The sequence below is a fragment of the Dipodomys merriami genome, unplaced genomic scaffold (genome assembly GCF_024711535.1).
Source record: "Dipodomys merriami isolate MVZ:Mamm:240054 unplaced genomic scaffold, mDipMer1.0.p SCAF_464, whole genome shotgun sequence".
Classification (NCBI taxonomy): Eukaryota; Metazoa; Chordata; class Mammalia; order Rodentia; family Heteromyidae; genus Dipodomys; species Dipodomys merriami.
Window position 1 is genome coordinate 549744 of NW_027206029.1, and position 13980 is coordinate 563723.

At 38.0% G+C, this 13980-nt stretch overlaps 1 protein-coding gene across 1 annotated transcript in view; it reads left to right on the forward strand.

The window, feature by feature from the left end:
- Positions 1–13980, forward strand: part of LOC138808649 (VWFA and cache domain-containing protein 1-like) — a 228165-nt gene that overhangs the window by 108616 nt on the left and 105569 nt on the right. The window contains exon 3 of the mRNA XM_069994908.1: positions 7893–8041. Coding sequence (XP_069851009.1) covers positions 7893–8041 — 149 coding nt within the window. The remainder of the gene's footprint in view (positions 1–7892; positions 8042–13980) is intronic.

Genomic DNA, 13980 nt, shown 5'->3' on the forward strand with positions numbered 1-13980 from the left:
AAAATACAGGAAAAGTGGTGGAGTGCTACGCAAGGATAATGACTAGATTCTAAAGAATCCCAAAGAATATGAGCTGCTGCAAACTTTCAATTATCTACCCTGCACACCACAGTGCTACAGCATTCTCCTGCAGCTAGAGGAAGGCAACAGGCCACTGCTAACATATTCATCCTGACTGAATTGGCCTTTCACCTTTCTCTAAGCACCAAGAATATTCTTGGATCCTTCATTCCTGAGCCAATTCATTAAATTCCTCAATCGATAACAGCAACCACAATAATAATGACTAGCAGTGACTACAGTACAATAACCTCCACTACTATTTATTTGGTGCCTTACGTCCATTTGACATTCTCTCAAATACCTTATAAATCTTATCCTACTTGGTCTTCAAACAATATCAAGAAGCAGGTATTATTTTCACATTAGAGGTAATTAAGTTGAAGCTTGGAGAAAACTTTGGTCTCCTTTAGCTAGTAAATCATAGAACTAGAGTTAGCTCAAGAATTTGTTCTCAAAGGCTAACCCACTATGCCATCTTGTTGTTAATCAAGGAAAAAATATACTTCCCCCAGATCTTGTATCTCATGTATAATTAACCATGAGGATATGTTAAATGAATCAGATGATTAATATTCAAGTAGTTCTGGTCCTTGCACTTCAAGGTCTTTTGCTGAAGACTCTAGACCCACCGTGTTTCTCTTACCCTCACGTGTACTTTCCAGAGCAGACACTGGGATATAGCTTTGTGTTATCATTGTTTCAAGTGAACTCACAAGCAGCCCTCTAAGAGGTATTATTCTGACTTTATTCATAAAGAAATCAATGCTAAGAATAGTCAAGGAATCTGACCAAATTCCTAGCAAATAAATAGTCTAACTGGAATATTACAGCTATTGCTAGTAAAAAAAAAAAAAAAGAAAAGAATAAAAAAGACTTGAAGTACTTCTTAATCCTGGATATTGTGTACAAAAGGAAACAATGGGAATGTTTTCTAACATGAAGAACCTTGGAACACAATTGTGTGCTGGATGGTTCAGAGATGCTAAATATTTGCACTACGCTTATTCTTAAAAATATTGTGTCAGAGACATTTAAATAACTACATCCTGAAATTGGTGACAAAACAGAAGGAAAGGTTTATTCTTGAGTCATAAGCCTGGAGTGGAAGACGGGAGGTATCAGATATTAAATTCTTATCACGGCACAAAGGTTTTTGAATGTCAAATGTTAAACTCTTCTACATTCAATATGAATTTTACTAGGAATCTTCAGTCCCCGAAGGGACATTTCCTGTCTGTGCCTGTCAGCTTCATTGCTGTTTTTTAAATAAAGCTTTCCCTCACAGTAAAACTCCTTCTGGCCCTTCCTTTTAGGGAGCAGACATAAATACAGTGTATACTAGACCTTTGCATTTTTGTTTTCTTTTACCTTTTTCTAGCCCCCAATCTTCAGAAGTATAAAGCTAAGGTAAAAAGAGCATTTTAAAAGGGGGGCTCTTGGGATCCATGCAAATGACAGACATTTCTATGAGAAAATTATGAGAGAAGAAATTCAGCAAGGAAGAAATTCATTGATGTGATGAAACATTGTCACTGGAGATGATGACAAATTAGAAACTGTTCCCATGGGGACCACACACTACCTACTGATCATTTGACCCATGGCTGGATGTTGGCTAGTCTAAGAATTGACCCAAAAGATGACAAGATGGTTTTAGTCCTGCGTCTCATCAGCATTCAGAAACCCCTTAGGGGGGAAAGGGAAAGGATAAAGAAGGATAAAAGATGAAAGCTGAGCTATAGAAAGAAAAATGTTTTTAATTACACTGAGGAGGATTGTGGGTCCACCTGTAGCTTTTTTGTTGAGAGTGTCCTTTGTTTATTCTTGTCTGCAGGGATCATGGCAGGATACAGAACCAGAGCTGGCCTGACCTTTTGGAAAGTTCCACGGTGCTTAGCTAGTCCTCTTTAGTTTAACAGATACATTCAGCTTAAGTCTCTCTGTGGGCTATCTTTATTCTAAGACATTCTGTTATACTTGCCCAGCAACCTGGGGTTGGTTAGCATGCTAAAACAGATTGATTTTCCTGGGAGGATGGAATATGTCCCACAGTGTAGCATGAAGTGAGGTTTCCATAGCGAATCACCAGAAAGGGGCCTAGAGAGAAAACAGCACTTATTGGGCGTTAAGACACCTTTAAGCTCCATTTGCCTCTGTTTCTTTCATGGAAAAGGGGAATAATGGTGTGTGCTGGTGGCTCATGCCTGTAATCCTAGCTAATCAGAAGACTGAGATCTGAAGACCATGGTTCAAAGCCAGCCAGGGCAGAAATGTCAGTGCAACTTATCTCCAATTAATTAGCAAAGGGCTGGAAGTGGAGCTGTGGCTCAAATGGTAGAGTGCCAGTCTTGGACGGAAAAAGCCAGGGGAACAAGATCTTGAGTTCAATCCTTGTTAGTGTGAACAACAACAACAAAGGAAAATGGAATTACAATTCCTTCTTACTCCTCAGTGGTGACAGACCGATCGATCTCTTTGATGACAGACCAATCTCTTACAGTATAAATTCCGAGGAAAACACTGAATTCTGAAATTCACTCCTTAAAGAAGGGGGATAAAAATTCCCTCTGTTCCAAACTTTTGAAGATGCTCGAGTCATCAGAACAATTGACCTTATTTGATGTAACTTACAGTGAAAGCAGCCAGGTACTATTTAAGAGGCATTGTTTTGTGGACTTCGTTTTAGTCCTGGATGATTCATTTTTTTCCCTGTTGATGGTAGAACACATCAATTCTAAACTTCCAAGTGAAGTCACATTTTTGAAGCTTAATTCTTTGCATAAAGAGACTATGGCTTATGGTATCCTGCCAAGAATCTCACAGCAATAATCAAAAAGGATTTGTACTTCTCGAAGCTCTGTTGTGACATAGAACCTATGTTTTCTTTTAAGATTCAAGGTTGGACCTCTACCACTTGAGCCACACCAACTATTGGGTGTTTAATTGGAGGCTTTCCTGCTTGGGCTGACTTAGAACTGTGATTCTCAGATTTCAGCCTTTGTAGTAACTAGGATTATGCATGTGAGCCACTGGTGCCCGGCTAGCAATTTAAAAATAAATAAATAAATAATTTTTTTTTTTTTAAAGAAAAGGTCTTACTATGTTGCCCAGGTTGGGTTAAACTCACCTGTCTTCATGACTCAGCTTTCTATGAACTTGGAATTATAGGCATATTCAACATTCCCAGCTATAGGTTTCTTTAAAGGATTAAATTGTTATGTATATGTGAGATGCTTAGGAAATGTTTTCATACACAGCCAACCAATGGTTGGTTTCTTTTTTCCCTTTTGAATGAGGCGAGGTAAGGGTGTCACTGCACGGTAGACTAAGGGCTCTGAATGAGAGGTGGAGGGAGCCTGTACATGGAGACCTTTTGCTAAGGGTGTGCCTGGACTTTATCTCCATTGATGAGGAGTGTAGCCTGGACTGTAACTCTGTGATAGAGTGTGCTCAGCATTCACAAGAGGTCAATCCCCAACATCAGGTGAAGAATGGTAGAGAAAAATGTAGTTTGAGGCTGACCCAAACTAGAAAGCCAAAGGCAGGTATGTCCTGGCCTCCACCATCTCCACCCCTTAAAACAATCCATTCCATACCCAGCACAGAGCCAAGGGACTTCTAATATTCTGCTCTGTATTTTGTTTATTATGTTTCTAATGAAAGTTCAACCTGTGAGCTTGTCCATATTGTCATCTTTCAAGTCTCCCTTGCAGCTTCTTGAAGTTTACTTTGTCTGGCTTTATAGGCAAGATAGTCTTGAGATGAGTCATTTGACTTTTTCACTGATTTTATAGCTTGAAGCTAATCACTTAACTTCATTGACATAAAATAAAGATAACTCTACTGGTTGGGTAAGTACCTCTATGTGGCAGCTATCAAAATTTTCTGATGAACCCTGAAGTCTCTTTGCATTTACTTTATAGTTCACATGTACTGTGGGTCATTTGATAATAGTGATACCATGCCTGTACTTAAGCAGCTTTTTGTAGCTTTGCTTCATTATGTTAATTCTTAGGATGGATCAATCTTTCCTTAGGTATTTTCACACACATAACCAACTACTCAACATGTAATGACGTAAACAGCTATTTTTTTAAGCTAGAGGTTCTGTAGGTCAAGACAGGCCCAGCAAGGATGATGTCTTCGGAGATATCAGGGGAAATTCAGGGACCCTCATCATAAGATACTCAAAGGGTTAATATTATCTGGAAGTGTTTTGACTCGTAGAGAATCTGGGCTGAGGTGATCTGAAAATTCAGGGATGCAAACCAAACACATTCCATGATCTCTCCCTGTGTCTTGGACTTCTAGCATAGTACCTAAGAGCTAGCATTAGGGTAACCTTCCAAGAAAGACTGGTAGATGTCACATGAGTTTTTATGACCCAGCCTTAGAAGGTATAGGCTTGTATACTCTTCTGGTGGAAGCCCGCATGAGTCCACACAGACTCCATACACATCCCATCTTTCAATGCAGAGTCATGTTAAAGTACTTCAAATTTTTTAATTAAAAAAATTCCAAATTGGAATTATGGCTCCATCTTGGGATATGTTAGAACCTCTAACTTCTGCTTGTAACAGAACAGGTCATATAGCCTCTAGCATAACTACTTAACACTGCCATAGTATGGTGAAAATAGCTATCAGGAATCAGTATAGAAAAGTTGGGTGCCGGTGGCTCACTCCTGTAATCTTAGCTACTTAGGAGGCTGAGATCTGAAGATCAAAGTTCAAAGCCAGCTTGGGCAGGAAAGTCCGTGGGACTCTTATCTCCAATTAACCACCAGAAAACTGGAAGCAGCTTTGTGGTTCAAGTGGTGGAATGCTCACCATGAGCTGAAGAGCTCAGGTACAGTGCCCAGGCCCAGAGTTCAAGCCCCATGATGGAGGAGGAAGTGGAGGAGGAAGAGGAGAAATAATCAGTATAGCAGTTCTTCAAAAGACTAAAAATAGACCTTCCTTATGACCCGTCCATGCTATTCTCAGAAAGATACCTACATATCCATGTTTTGGTGTATTACTGTTGATAATAGCCAAATGATAGAGTCAACCAGAATCCAAGGTACCCAACAACAGATGAATGGATAAAGAAGACATCTTACTCACACATATACACCCCACATACCCCAGAGTATTATGTAGCCATAAAGAAAAGTGAAATGTCATTTGCAGGAAAATGTATAATTGAGCACAAAAAAAAGATTATGCATTTGCCCATATGTGAACATATACACACACATATCTAACCATATGTGTAACAATACACACACACACAGAGAGAAACAATAGAATACAAATCTTAACTAAGGAACTACTTAGGAGGAGAAGGGAAAGGGAAAGATAGTAGGTGAAAATTTTTGATATACAAAAGGAACTATATTTGAAAACAGCATAACGAGCCTCAGTGAAAGCTGGAAGAAGCTAGGAAAGAAACATTCTGTCAGTAAGTAGGTTATACTGGTGGGGTTGGGTTAACTAGGAAGGTCAGTCAGTATGGTCAGAGTAGACTCTATGTGTGCAAATAGAACAATGAAACCTATTGAAATTGTTTTGGGAAGGGGGAAGGGAAGGTAAAAGAACCATTGAGATTGGAATCTATTGTAAATATATGTGGATATATAACAATGAAATGAAATCCTTCCTCCCCTCATAACCAATGTAAGGTAAGAAAGAGGCACACACAGACACAATGTGTTTGTTTGTGAAAGACAAGTGAGTGCAAGTTTCATGTCCATTTTAAAGTTAATTGGTGAAGATACTGTTTGGAAATTCAGTTCTTGCTAGTATTCTTTATCTTCATCCTGGTGCAGTGTTTGTTCCCAAGTGATGTACTATGCTCTTGATACTTGTAGGTAGAAATTAATGATACTTACGTTGTAAGAAGTCAGAACCTCAAAAGAAAAGATATGGTCTATTTCATAATATAGCTTCGAGAAGTACATGTTGTTGTATATTTTTAAAATAAATATTCTAGGCTGGGGATATAGCTCAGTCATGAAACACTTGCCAAGCATTCAGAGTTAAACTCAGGGTCTCATGCTCTTACTCAGCTTTCTTGCCTATGGCTGACACTCTACCGCTTGACCAATGCCTCCAATCCACATTTTTGTTGGTTAATTGGAGATAGTCGTACAGATTCTCACAGACTTTTCTTCCTTACCCAAGAACTGCAATCTTCTATCTCAGCCTCCTGAGTAGCTAGGATTACATGTATGAGCCACCAGTATGTGGGGAAATTGTATTTTTAAAGAATTTGTGAATCATTAGAACAAAAGATAAGGTCGAAGACTCTCAGGAATGAATTTGGGGACTGGACAGTTAGTTCTTGGTTACAGGAAGTGACCTGTGCATTATAGTGTGTTTAGGAGCATCTCTGGCCCTTTCCTGCCAACCTTTTGGTAATTTGCACCAAATTATGGCAAAATTGTTATAATTGGGAAATGTCCCAGCTTGGAGTATGGAGATGCAGTGATCACCCCTGATTTAAATAGATATTTGAGTTTTGTTGAATGGAAACTCCTTTGTACAACTACTTAAGGATAGCAAAAACATTTTTTAAAAACTGAGATTTGAAATTCAACTGGGTATATGTATTATTGCAATAACCCCAATGAAGAAAACCTATATTTTTTCAAATAGTAAGAATTCTAGGCAGATTTGTGAATTTTCCCAGACATCTCCTCCTTTGAAAAATACAAAATGAATTATAACCCATGGTTGCATGTGATTTTTTTTCGAACCTTATATAATTGGTATAATATTTTTTTAAGGAGATTTCAGAATTCTGGTTGTTTAGTTGAGAATATCACCAGAATAGAATCAAGATAGAAAAATTGGCTTGAAAATAACAAATGGAGATGGTGTTATTTAACTTCATGTTTGTAGCCTGGAAGCTATTGGGTTGTATGAGCTGCATGACCCAGAGGAGATGATTAGTTCTCCTCCAGTGTACTGGTAATGAATAGCTCGGCAAAACCAATTAGCTATAATTCTATCAGTCATTTCATTTGGATAACATTTTGTTTAAGGGGAAGAAAAACAACACTGTTTTCCTTGGAGATCTGTAATTAAGCTGTGGTGTTTGATGGGAACAATGGAGGAAAAAGCAGTATGCTTACCAATTTGCTCCCATTATTCCCACATGAAAATGAACCATGATGAAATATTCTGTTCAGAGCAGTGAAGAAAGACATTTTTCCATCTTAAAAGTGTAACAGACTACATCCAAATATATTTCTAACTATACATTTGGTTTTATATGGATATCTATGTTGTACATCTTGGGGGAATTGTCATTTTCATGGAAGATTGTGAAAAGTGTCCCCTGGGGTTGCATCGTAGGAGGCAATAAATGTTACCTCCCTTCCTTCATCGAGTTCCCCTCCCCCTGTAACACACACCAAGACAATCATATATGTGAGTGCAGAACCACAAGTGATAAAAATCTCTCTTTTTTTTCCTTGCAGTCACTTTTGCTCTATAACTCAAATGCCAACTGTCATGCTGACAATAATATCAGTTGTCTTTGTTATCCTTTTCCCACAAGGCATTTTATGGATAGATGTCATTCTACTTGATTTTGGATCCGAGAAGTTCATACCATGCCCTCATCTCTTATTACTGTCTAGGTTTTCCTGTGTGACATCTGGGCATTTTGTAAATTTTATCTCAACCCAGAAAGTGAAGGTGATTTGAGTGTGACTTTTGTGTTATCTGAAGTTGAATGCATGAAACTTTGGACACAGACAAGTTAATTAGCATAAGTACAGTGGGAGTTTTTTTGGGGGGATTTTGCATTTATTTATGTATTTGTTTTACTGCTGTCCACAGCTAGCCAAAAAAATCCGTGAGAAGTTCAATCGATACTTGGATGTGGTCAATCGGAATAAGCAAGTTGTGGAAGCATCATACACAGCCCATCTGACCTCCCCGCTAACTGCCATTCAAGACTGCTGCACCATTCCACCTTCCATGATGGAGTAAGACCATAGCATTCACTGCTTTCTTATTGGTCCTGGGAACTAAACTTAGACTTTCATATTCAAAATATCTGTGGTGGTTGATTGCAAAATGTATAGGTTATTTTCACCCTGTTATTTATAATAAGCCCCTAACTTTATAGAGATAAGTAATATTTAATGAAATGTGACTTAACTTTCTTTCTTTCTTTTTTTTTGGGGGGGGGGTCCGGTCATGGGGCCTGAACTCTGGGCCTGGGCACTGTCCCTCAACTCTTCAGCTCAAGGCTAGCGCTCTACCACTTGAGCCACAGCACCACTTCTGGCTTTTTTCTTTTTGCTTATGTGGTGCTGAGGAATTGAACCCAGGGCCTCATGCATGCAAGGCAAGTGCTCTACCACTGAGCCACCTTCCCAGCCCGTGACTTAACTTTCTATAGCTGGAAAACTGGCCCTTCCTTCCCTATTACCTTTGGGTCCTGGTGGAATTCATGTTTGGGAGTACCAACTATAGTTTGAAAACTATTTCTACTAAATCTAGGAAATTGCAAACATTTTATCATAAGCCAACTATTGAGCCATGAAGAATGCAGTCTCATAGATTTGGTAACTTTAATTTAAGGGAGTGTTAAGAATAACAAAAAGTTCCCGCTCGTTACTTTAGAAGATACTATCTTTAAAATGCCTAAAGTGGGCTAAGATTGTGGGTTAGTAGTATAGTGCTTGCCTAGCATTCATGAGGCTCCAGGTTTGATTCCTTGGTACCACATAAACAAAAATAAATAGAATTAATTTTTCTTAAGAAAACTAAAATGCCTAAAGGAAATGTGGTTTTAGATAATAAAGGATCAGTATTTGTATGACAGGGAATATTTTTATTTGTTAGTCTAGTGATATTTCTACGTGGAGAGGTGGAGAATCATATAATATTGGAAATTATTGTAGAAAGAAATCTAGAATTAGTACATGAACTTGGTTTCTGTTTAGCTGTGTATCTTTAATCTACTCATTTAACATATATCTTTATGTTCAGTTTTCTTGGTGTAGACAATTGCAAAATCAATTTTCTACAGTTTTAGATTAAGTAAAAGATGCTCGTATGCTTTAAAAATTATGTGAGCACCAATATCAGTTAGTATACATTGTCTCTTATAGAACAATAAATGCTTTTTTTACATTATATTTTATTATCTTCAAATAGTTGTACAAGGGAGTTAACATTCAACAAATAAGTTTATAAATTACAATGCAACTTTATTAATGCCACTCATTCTCCCTCAATCCTCCCAACCCAACTCCTGCCTTCAGCTGTCTCAATTTCATAGCATATGCATTGAATGTACACTCTTGAGGTCTAGCAAGGATGGATCCAGGATAGCATTTCAGTGTTCACTTGATGCTTAACTTCCAAAGCAAGTTTTTATTTACTGTGGATTTTTGGTCCACTGTATCTAAATCTGATTTCTTCATTTATATGTTAGTAAATGAGTTTGTTTTTTAAATCTAGCTTTCCCTGTCTGTGGCCTGAAGAAATTCATACTAGCTCTTCTCTTATGCAGAAGAGACAATAAGACCCATTTGGCCCAGAATCCCAGCTCCATGTGATCTTGGGTACTGGATGTCTTTAAGATACCCTGCCTTCATTTCTAGAGTGGGAAAGAGAATGCTTCACTGGGTGTTGTGAACATTTAGTGAAAATAAATTGTAAACAATGTTCTGAGCAAATAATCTTATATGCTTAGTGAACACTGCATTTTTTTTTTTTTGTTAAGCTTCATCATAAAAACTCATCCTTTCTTATCACTGGAAACCAGTAGCAATGCATTTGGCCAATTTACCACTAATATAGATATAAAATGAGGATCTAACTGGGTTTTAACCCCCATCCCAAAAATATCTATTTTCCGGTCAGGGAGAAAAGAAAAGATAGGACGGTCACACGTCACTAGATGTTGAATTAGACTTTTCCTCACCTCAGAGATGTTTGGCAATATCTGTTCACATTTTGGGTTGGCATCCTGGAGTTTGGCCATGAAGCACAGCCTTAAGGAATTGTCTGACTCAAAATGTCAGTTGTGCTGCAATGGAAAAATCCTGTCTTAGAAGAAGATAGGGCCTTCACAAACACCTAAGTAGGACTAGTGCTCCCAGCAGGGGGACAGGGGAGGGAGGAAGGAATCATATGAACTGTGTAGTTTCTACTGGTAGGTCTATCCTATTACTTGCCCATCTTGTAATTTCTGTTTCTTTAAAGACTAACTCAATAATTGACCTTTCTCCCTAGTTTCCTATTCAACTCTTTTCCTCTCTTTATTTCTTTTTGTCCCTGAAAGAAATTAATTGTTCCCTATTATTTCTTCACATAATAATTTTGTAAACCTACATGCAGTATAGAACTGACTGTACTTACTGTATTCATACCTTGCTGGTGGTGAGTCTGCCTCCCCTGCTGTTCTGGGAAGGAATTACACCCCTTCTAATTTTACTCTAGCACCTGGCGATTGGGTTTTATTACCATATGTAGAATCAGAATTAATTTGAATATAAGGATGAGTAAGGAAATGTGTACTCTTAAGAAATTTACAAGATATTGGAGCGGTGTGTGTGGCAAGAACTGGACATAAGTAATAGGGCATGATCAGAGTAGTGATGTAGTTTCCCAAATCAGAGAACTATACTAGACATATTGTATCAGAAATTATTGTATGAATGTTAGATATAAGCATCAAAGGGCTTTGGGCATGGTACAAGTGGTAGAACATCTGCCTAGCAAGCACAAGGCCCTGAGTTGAAACGCCAATGCTATGCCCTCCCCCAAAAATACCTATACCAAAGGAAAGGAGATGGGAGGGGAAGGAAGAAAAAGAAAGGAAAGGGAGGAAAAGAAGGTAGAGGGAAGGAAGGAAAGGAGGGAGGGAGGGAGAGAGGGAAAAAGGGAGAGAGGGAGGGAGGAAGGAAGGGAAGGAACCCTCTTACTTGATCTGGCCATTTGGAGGAACACTACAGCAAACTAATGAAACATACAGTTATTGTAGCATGTAGAATAGAGAAACCTTGTTAAGTACCCTAAATTTCTAATAGAGGATTAGGGAATTAAATTGAATCACATCTATATACTTGGAACATACACACCAGCCATGCTTGGGAAGCTGACTTGTGAGCATAATCTACATGTTTACACGTGTATCCATTAAAGTTTGGGAGGACATACATCGAGTTGGAATGAAGACAAGTGATTTCCATTTTGAATGTGCTGAGATCAGAGGTCAGGACTGAGACATCAGCCACCTGGCAAATCCAGTCGTCTGCCTTCTGGATAAGGAAACATAAAATATAGTTTGTACACCCAGGAGCTTTTCATGCAATTCAGTTTAGATCCAAGAGGCCTGCATTATACGCTAGAGGGATCACAAAGCAGATTAGCATGGATAAATATTTCTCCGGTAGAGGTGAGGCATCTGTGTCCAGTGTTGAAGATGCAACCCTCTCTCCACATGCAGAAGTAATTTGACAGAGCCAAGAAATGTCATCTTGTAAAACATGGGCAGTTTAAAGGTAAAGCTGGGTAATCAGAAGATATACAGCCAACTTAAAAGTTAGGAGCCTTGGGTAATAAATGTATCAAAGTATATTAGATGCATAGAGAATTTAATATAAACCAATCAAATTAAAAGAAATATCTGACAGTTGACAACAAGAAGTTGCAAGCAAAAACTTACTAATTAATTAATTTTTATTTTTATTTTGGACTGGATCTGACTTAGAAAAATGTATGCTAGAATTTTTAAAGTAAATTCTGGCCTGATGACTTTGTAGCCTTTCATTAGACAAACACACTTTTCTTAAATTATTAGAACTCCTCAGCTTTTTCAATGAAGATTTAAAAAATGGAAGGGATAATACGTTATAGGGAAACCAGGTTAAAAATCCTTAGCTATCTGCCTTTGCCCCTCACCCCCCATAAAATGTCTTCATCCTCATATCCTGTCTGCATGGTATGCTGTTGAACACATTTTCCTGTATTGCAACCCCTCCACAAATGTCTACACTTTGAATCGCAAGTCATTCAAGTTGTAGTACAAAAGGCAACAACTCTCAGACTTGGAAAACAGCTGAAAGGTATGACAAAAAACAACTTAAGCCCACTTGGTTTTGAGTCATACCTCCTTGAATCAGTTTGACCTTGAATTTGAGACTCAGTTTCACCATCTGTGAGGGTTGTTGTAGGGAAATGCTTTTACTTTGTACTTAGCCAAACGTTTTTATTGGATTATTAAGCATTTAATGTCATTTGTGTCGAGATACCGTTTCTTTTAGCAAAAGTATAGTTTCTTTTTAATATAAACACAGCTAAATAATGAATTAAATCATTTTAAGCAAAAACATTAAATGAATTCTATGACCAAGATTCAAAAATAATATAGGTAGTAATGACTGAAGTTTATAGCCTTAAAATATAGAGGTATATCTCACAATGATAAAGCAAGGCCCAAAGTTCAAATCCCAGCATCAGAGAAAGAGAGAGGCCCAAAATGGTTACAGGAGTCTTTCTAGGTTGAAATATAGTGACTCAAGAAGCAAACTCTTTAAACATTTTAAATGCCTATAGGCTGAATGCATACATTAATACTGCTTTTGCAATAAATACAGGCAATTGGACTTCAGATAAAAGATCTCCACTCTTGATTTTGCATTTTGTCCATTCTTAGGACATCTGGGCCCTATAAACATTTCTGTTTTTAAAACTCAGCACTGGCTGAAAGCTACAATAACTATTTGTTAAGTGCCTGTGACCTTCCTATAAGCTTAGTTCTACATTTTGTCTCGTGGCAAGCTTTTCATTTCTGCTGATTTATAATCTGTATTTGATTTTCCTCACTAAGCCTTAACAGTGCATTTTTTCTCTTTTTGTTGGCATATATTACTGTTAGAAAAATGGGTTTCATTGTGATCTTCCTGTTCATGTTTATAATGGGTTTTGATTAAGTTCACCTCCTCTGTTACTTTCCTCAGCTACCCCACTCCCCCCTCCCTTTTACGATGCCAGTCCTGGGGCTTGAACTTAGGTGCTGTTCTTAAGCTTTCTTTACTCAAGGCTAGCACTCTACTACTTGACCACAGCCTCACTTCTGACTTTTTTTTTGGAGATAATACTCTCACAAACATTCTTGCATGGACTTTGAACTGCAATCCTCAGATCTCAGCTTCCTAAGTATTTAGGATTATAAGTGGGAGCTACCAGTACCCCATTAGGTTCTATTATCATGCATGCATGTAAAGTACTTCCATCACCTTTACTTCCAAGCGTGCTTATTAAAATAAAAATAGTCTAGTTCTAAAGAGAGAAGTACCTTTGTAGTGACCCAAGCCTGTAATCTCTTCTCAGTAATGGGGAGTTGGAGGATGAGTTGGCCCAGCCTGGGCCACATAGTAAGACCTTGTCTCTGAGCAGTTCTATTAATAATGAACCATTGGTTAGGCTTATTTATAAAAACATCATCCTAGCTGTACAATACACCCTGAAGGTTATACCTGCAAAGTGGCAGAAAATTGATTTTTCACATGGATTTGACATTTTCTTTCTCAGACCCATCAACTCTTAGAAGTTTTACTCAGGAGCCTTGGAAGTTAATGATCTTATGCAGGACCTTGCATAGTGATTAGGTCCTCTGTCAATGTTTATTGAAGAAATGATCCAAAGAATTAACATTATCTACTATAGAAAAACAAATAGGTTAAGTCTTCATTTAAGACAGACTTAGTTTTCAGTGGTGTAACTTAAAATAAGGTAGTTTTGAGAGCAGGCTCATTTATTTATGATGCTTTCATATTGTGTTGAGAGAACTGGAGTTTCTGGTCTCCTGCAAGGGATACACAAACACTTGTTATTCCCACAGACTATATCTGGCTTGCAGGTGGGTTTTTTGTTTGTTTGCTTGTTTTTTGGGGGGATGGGGGGA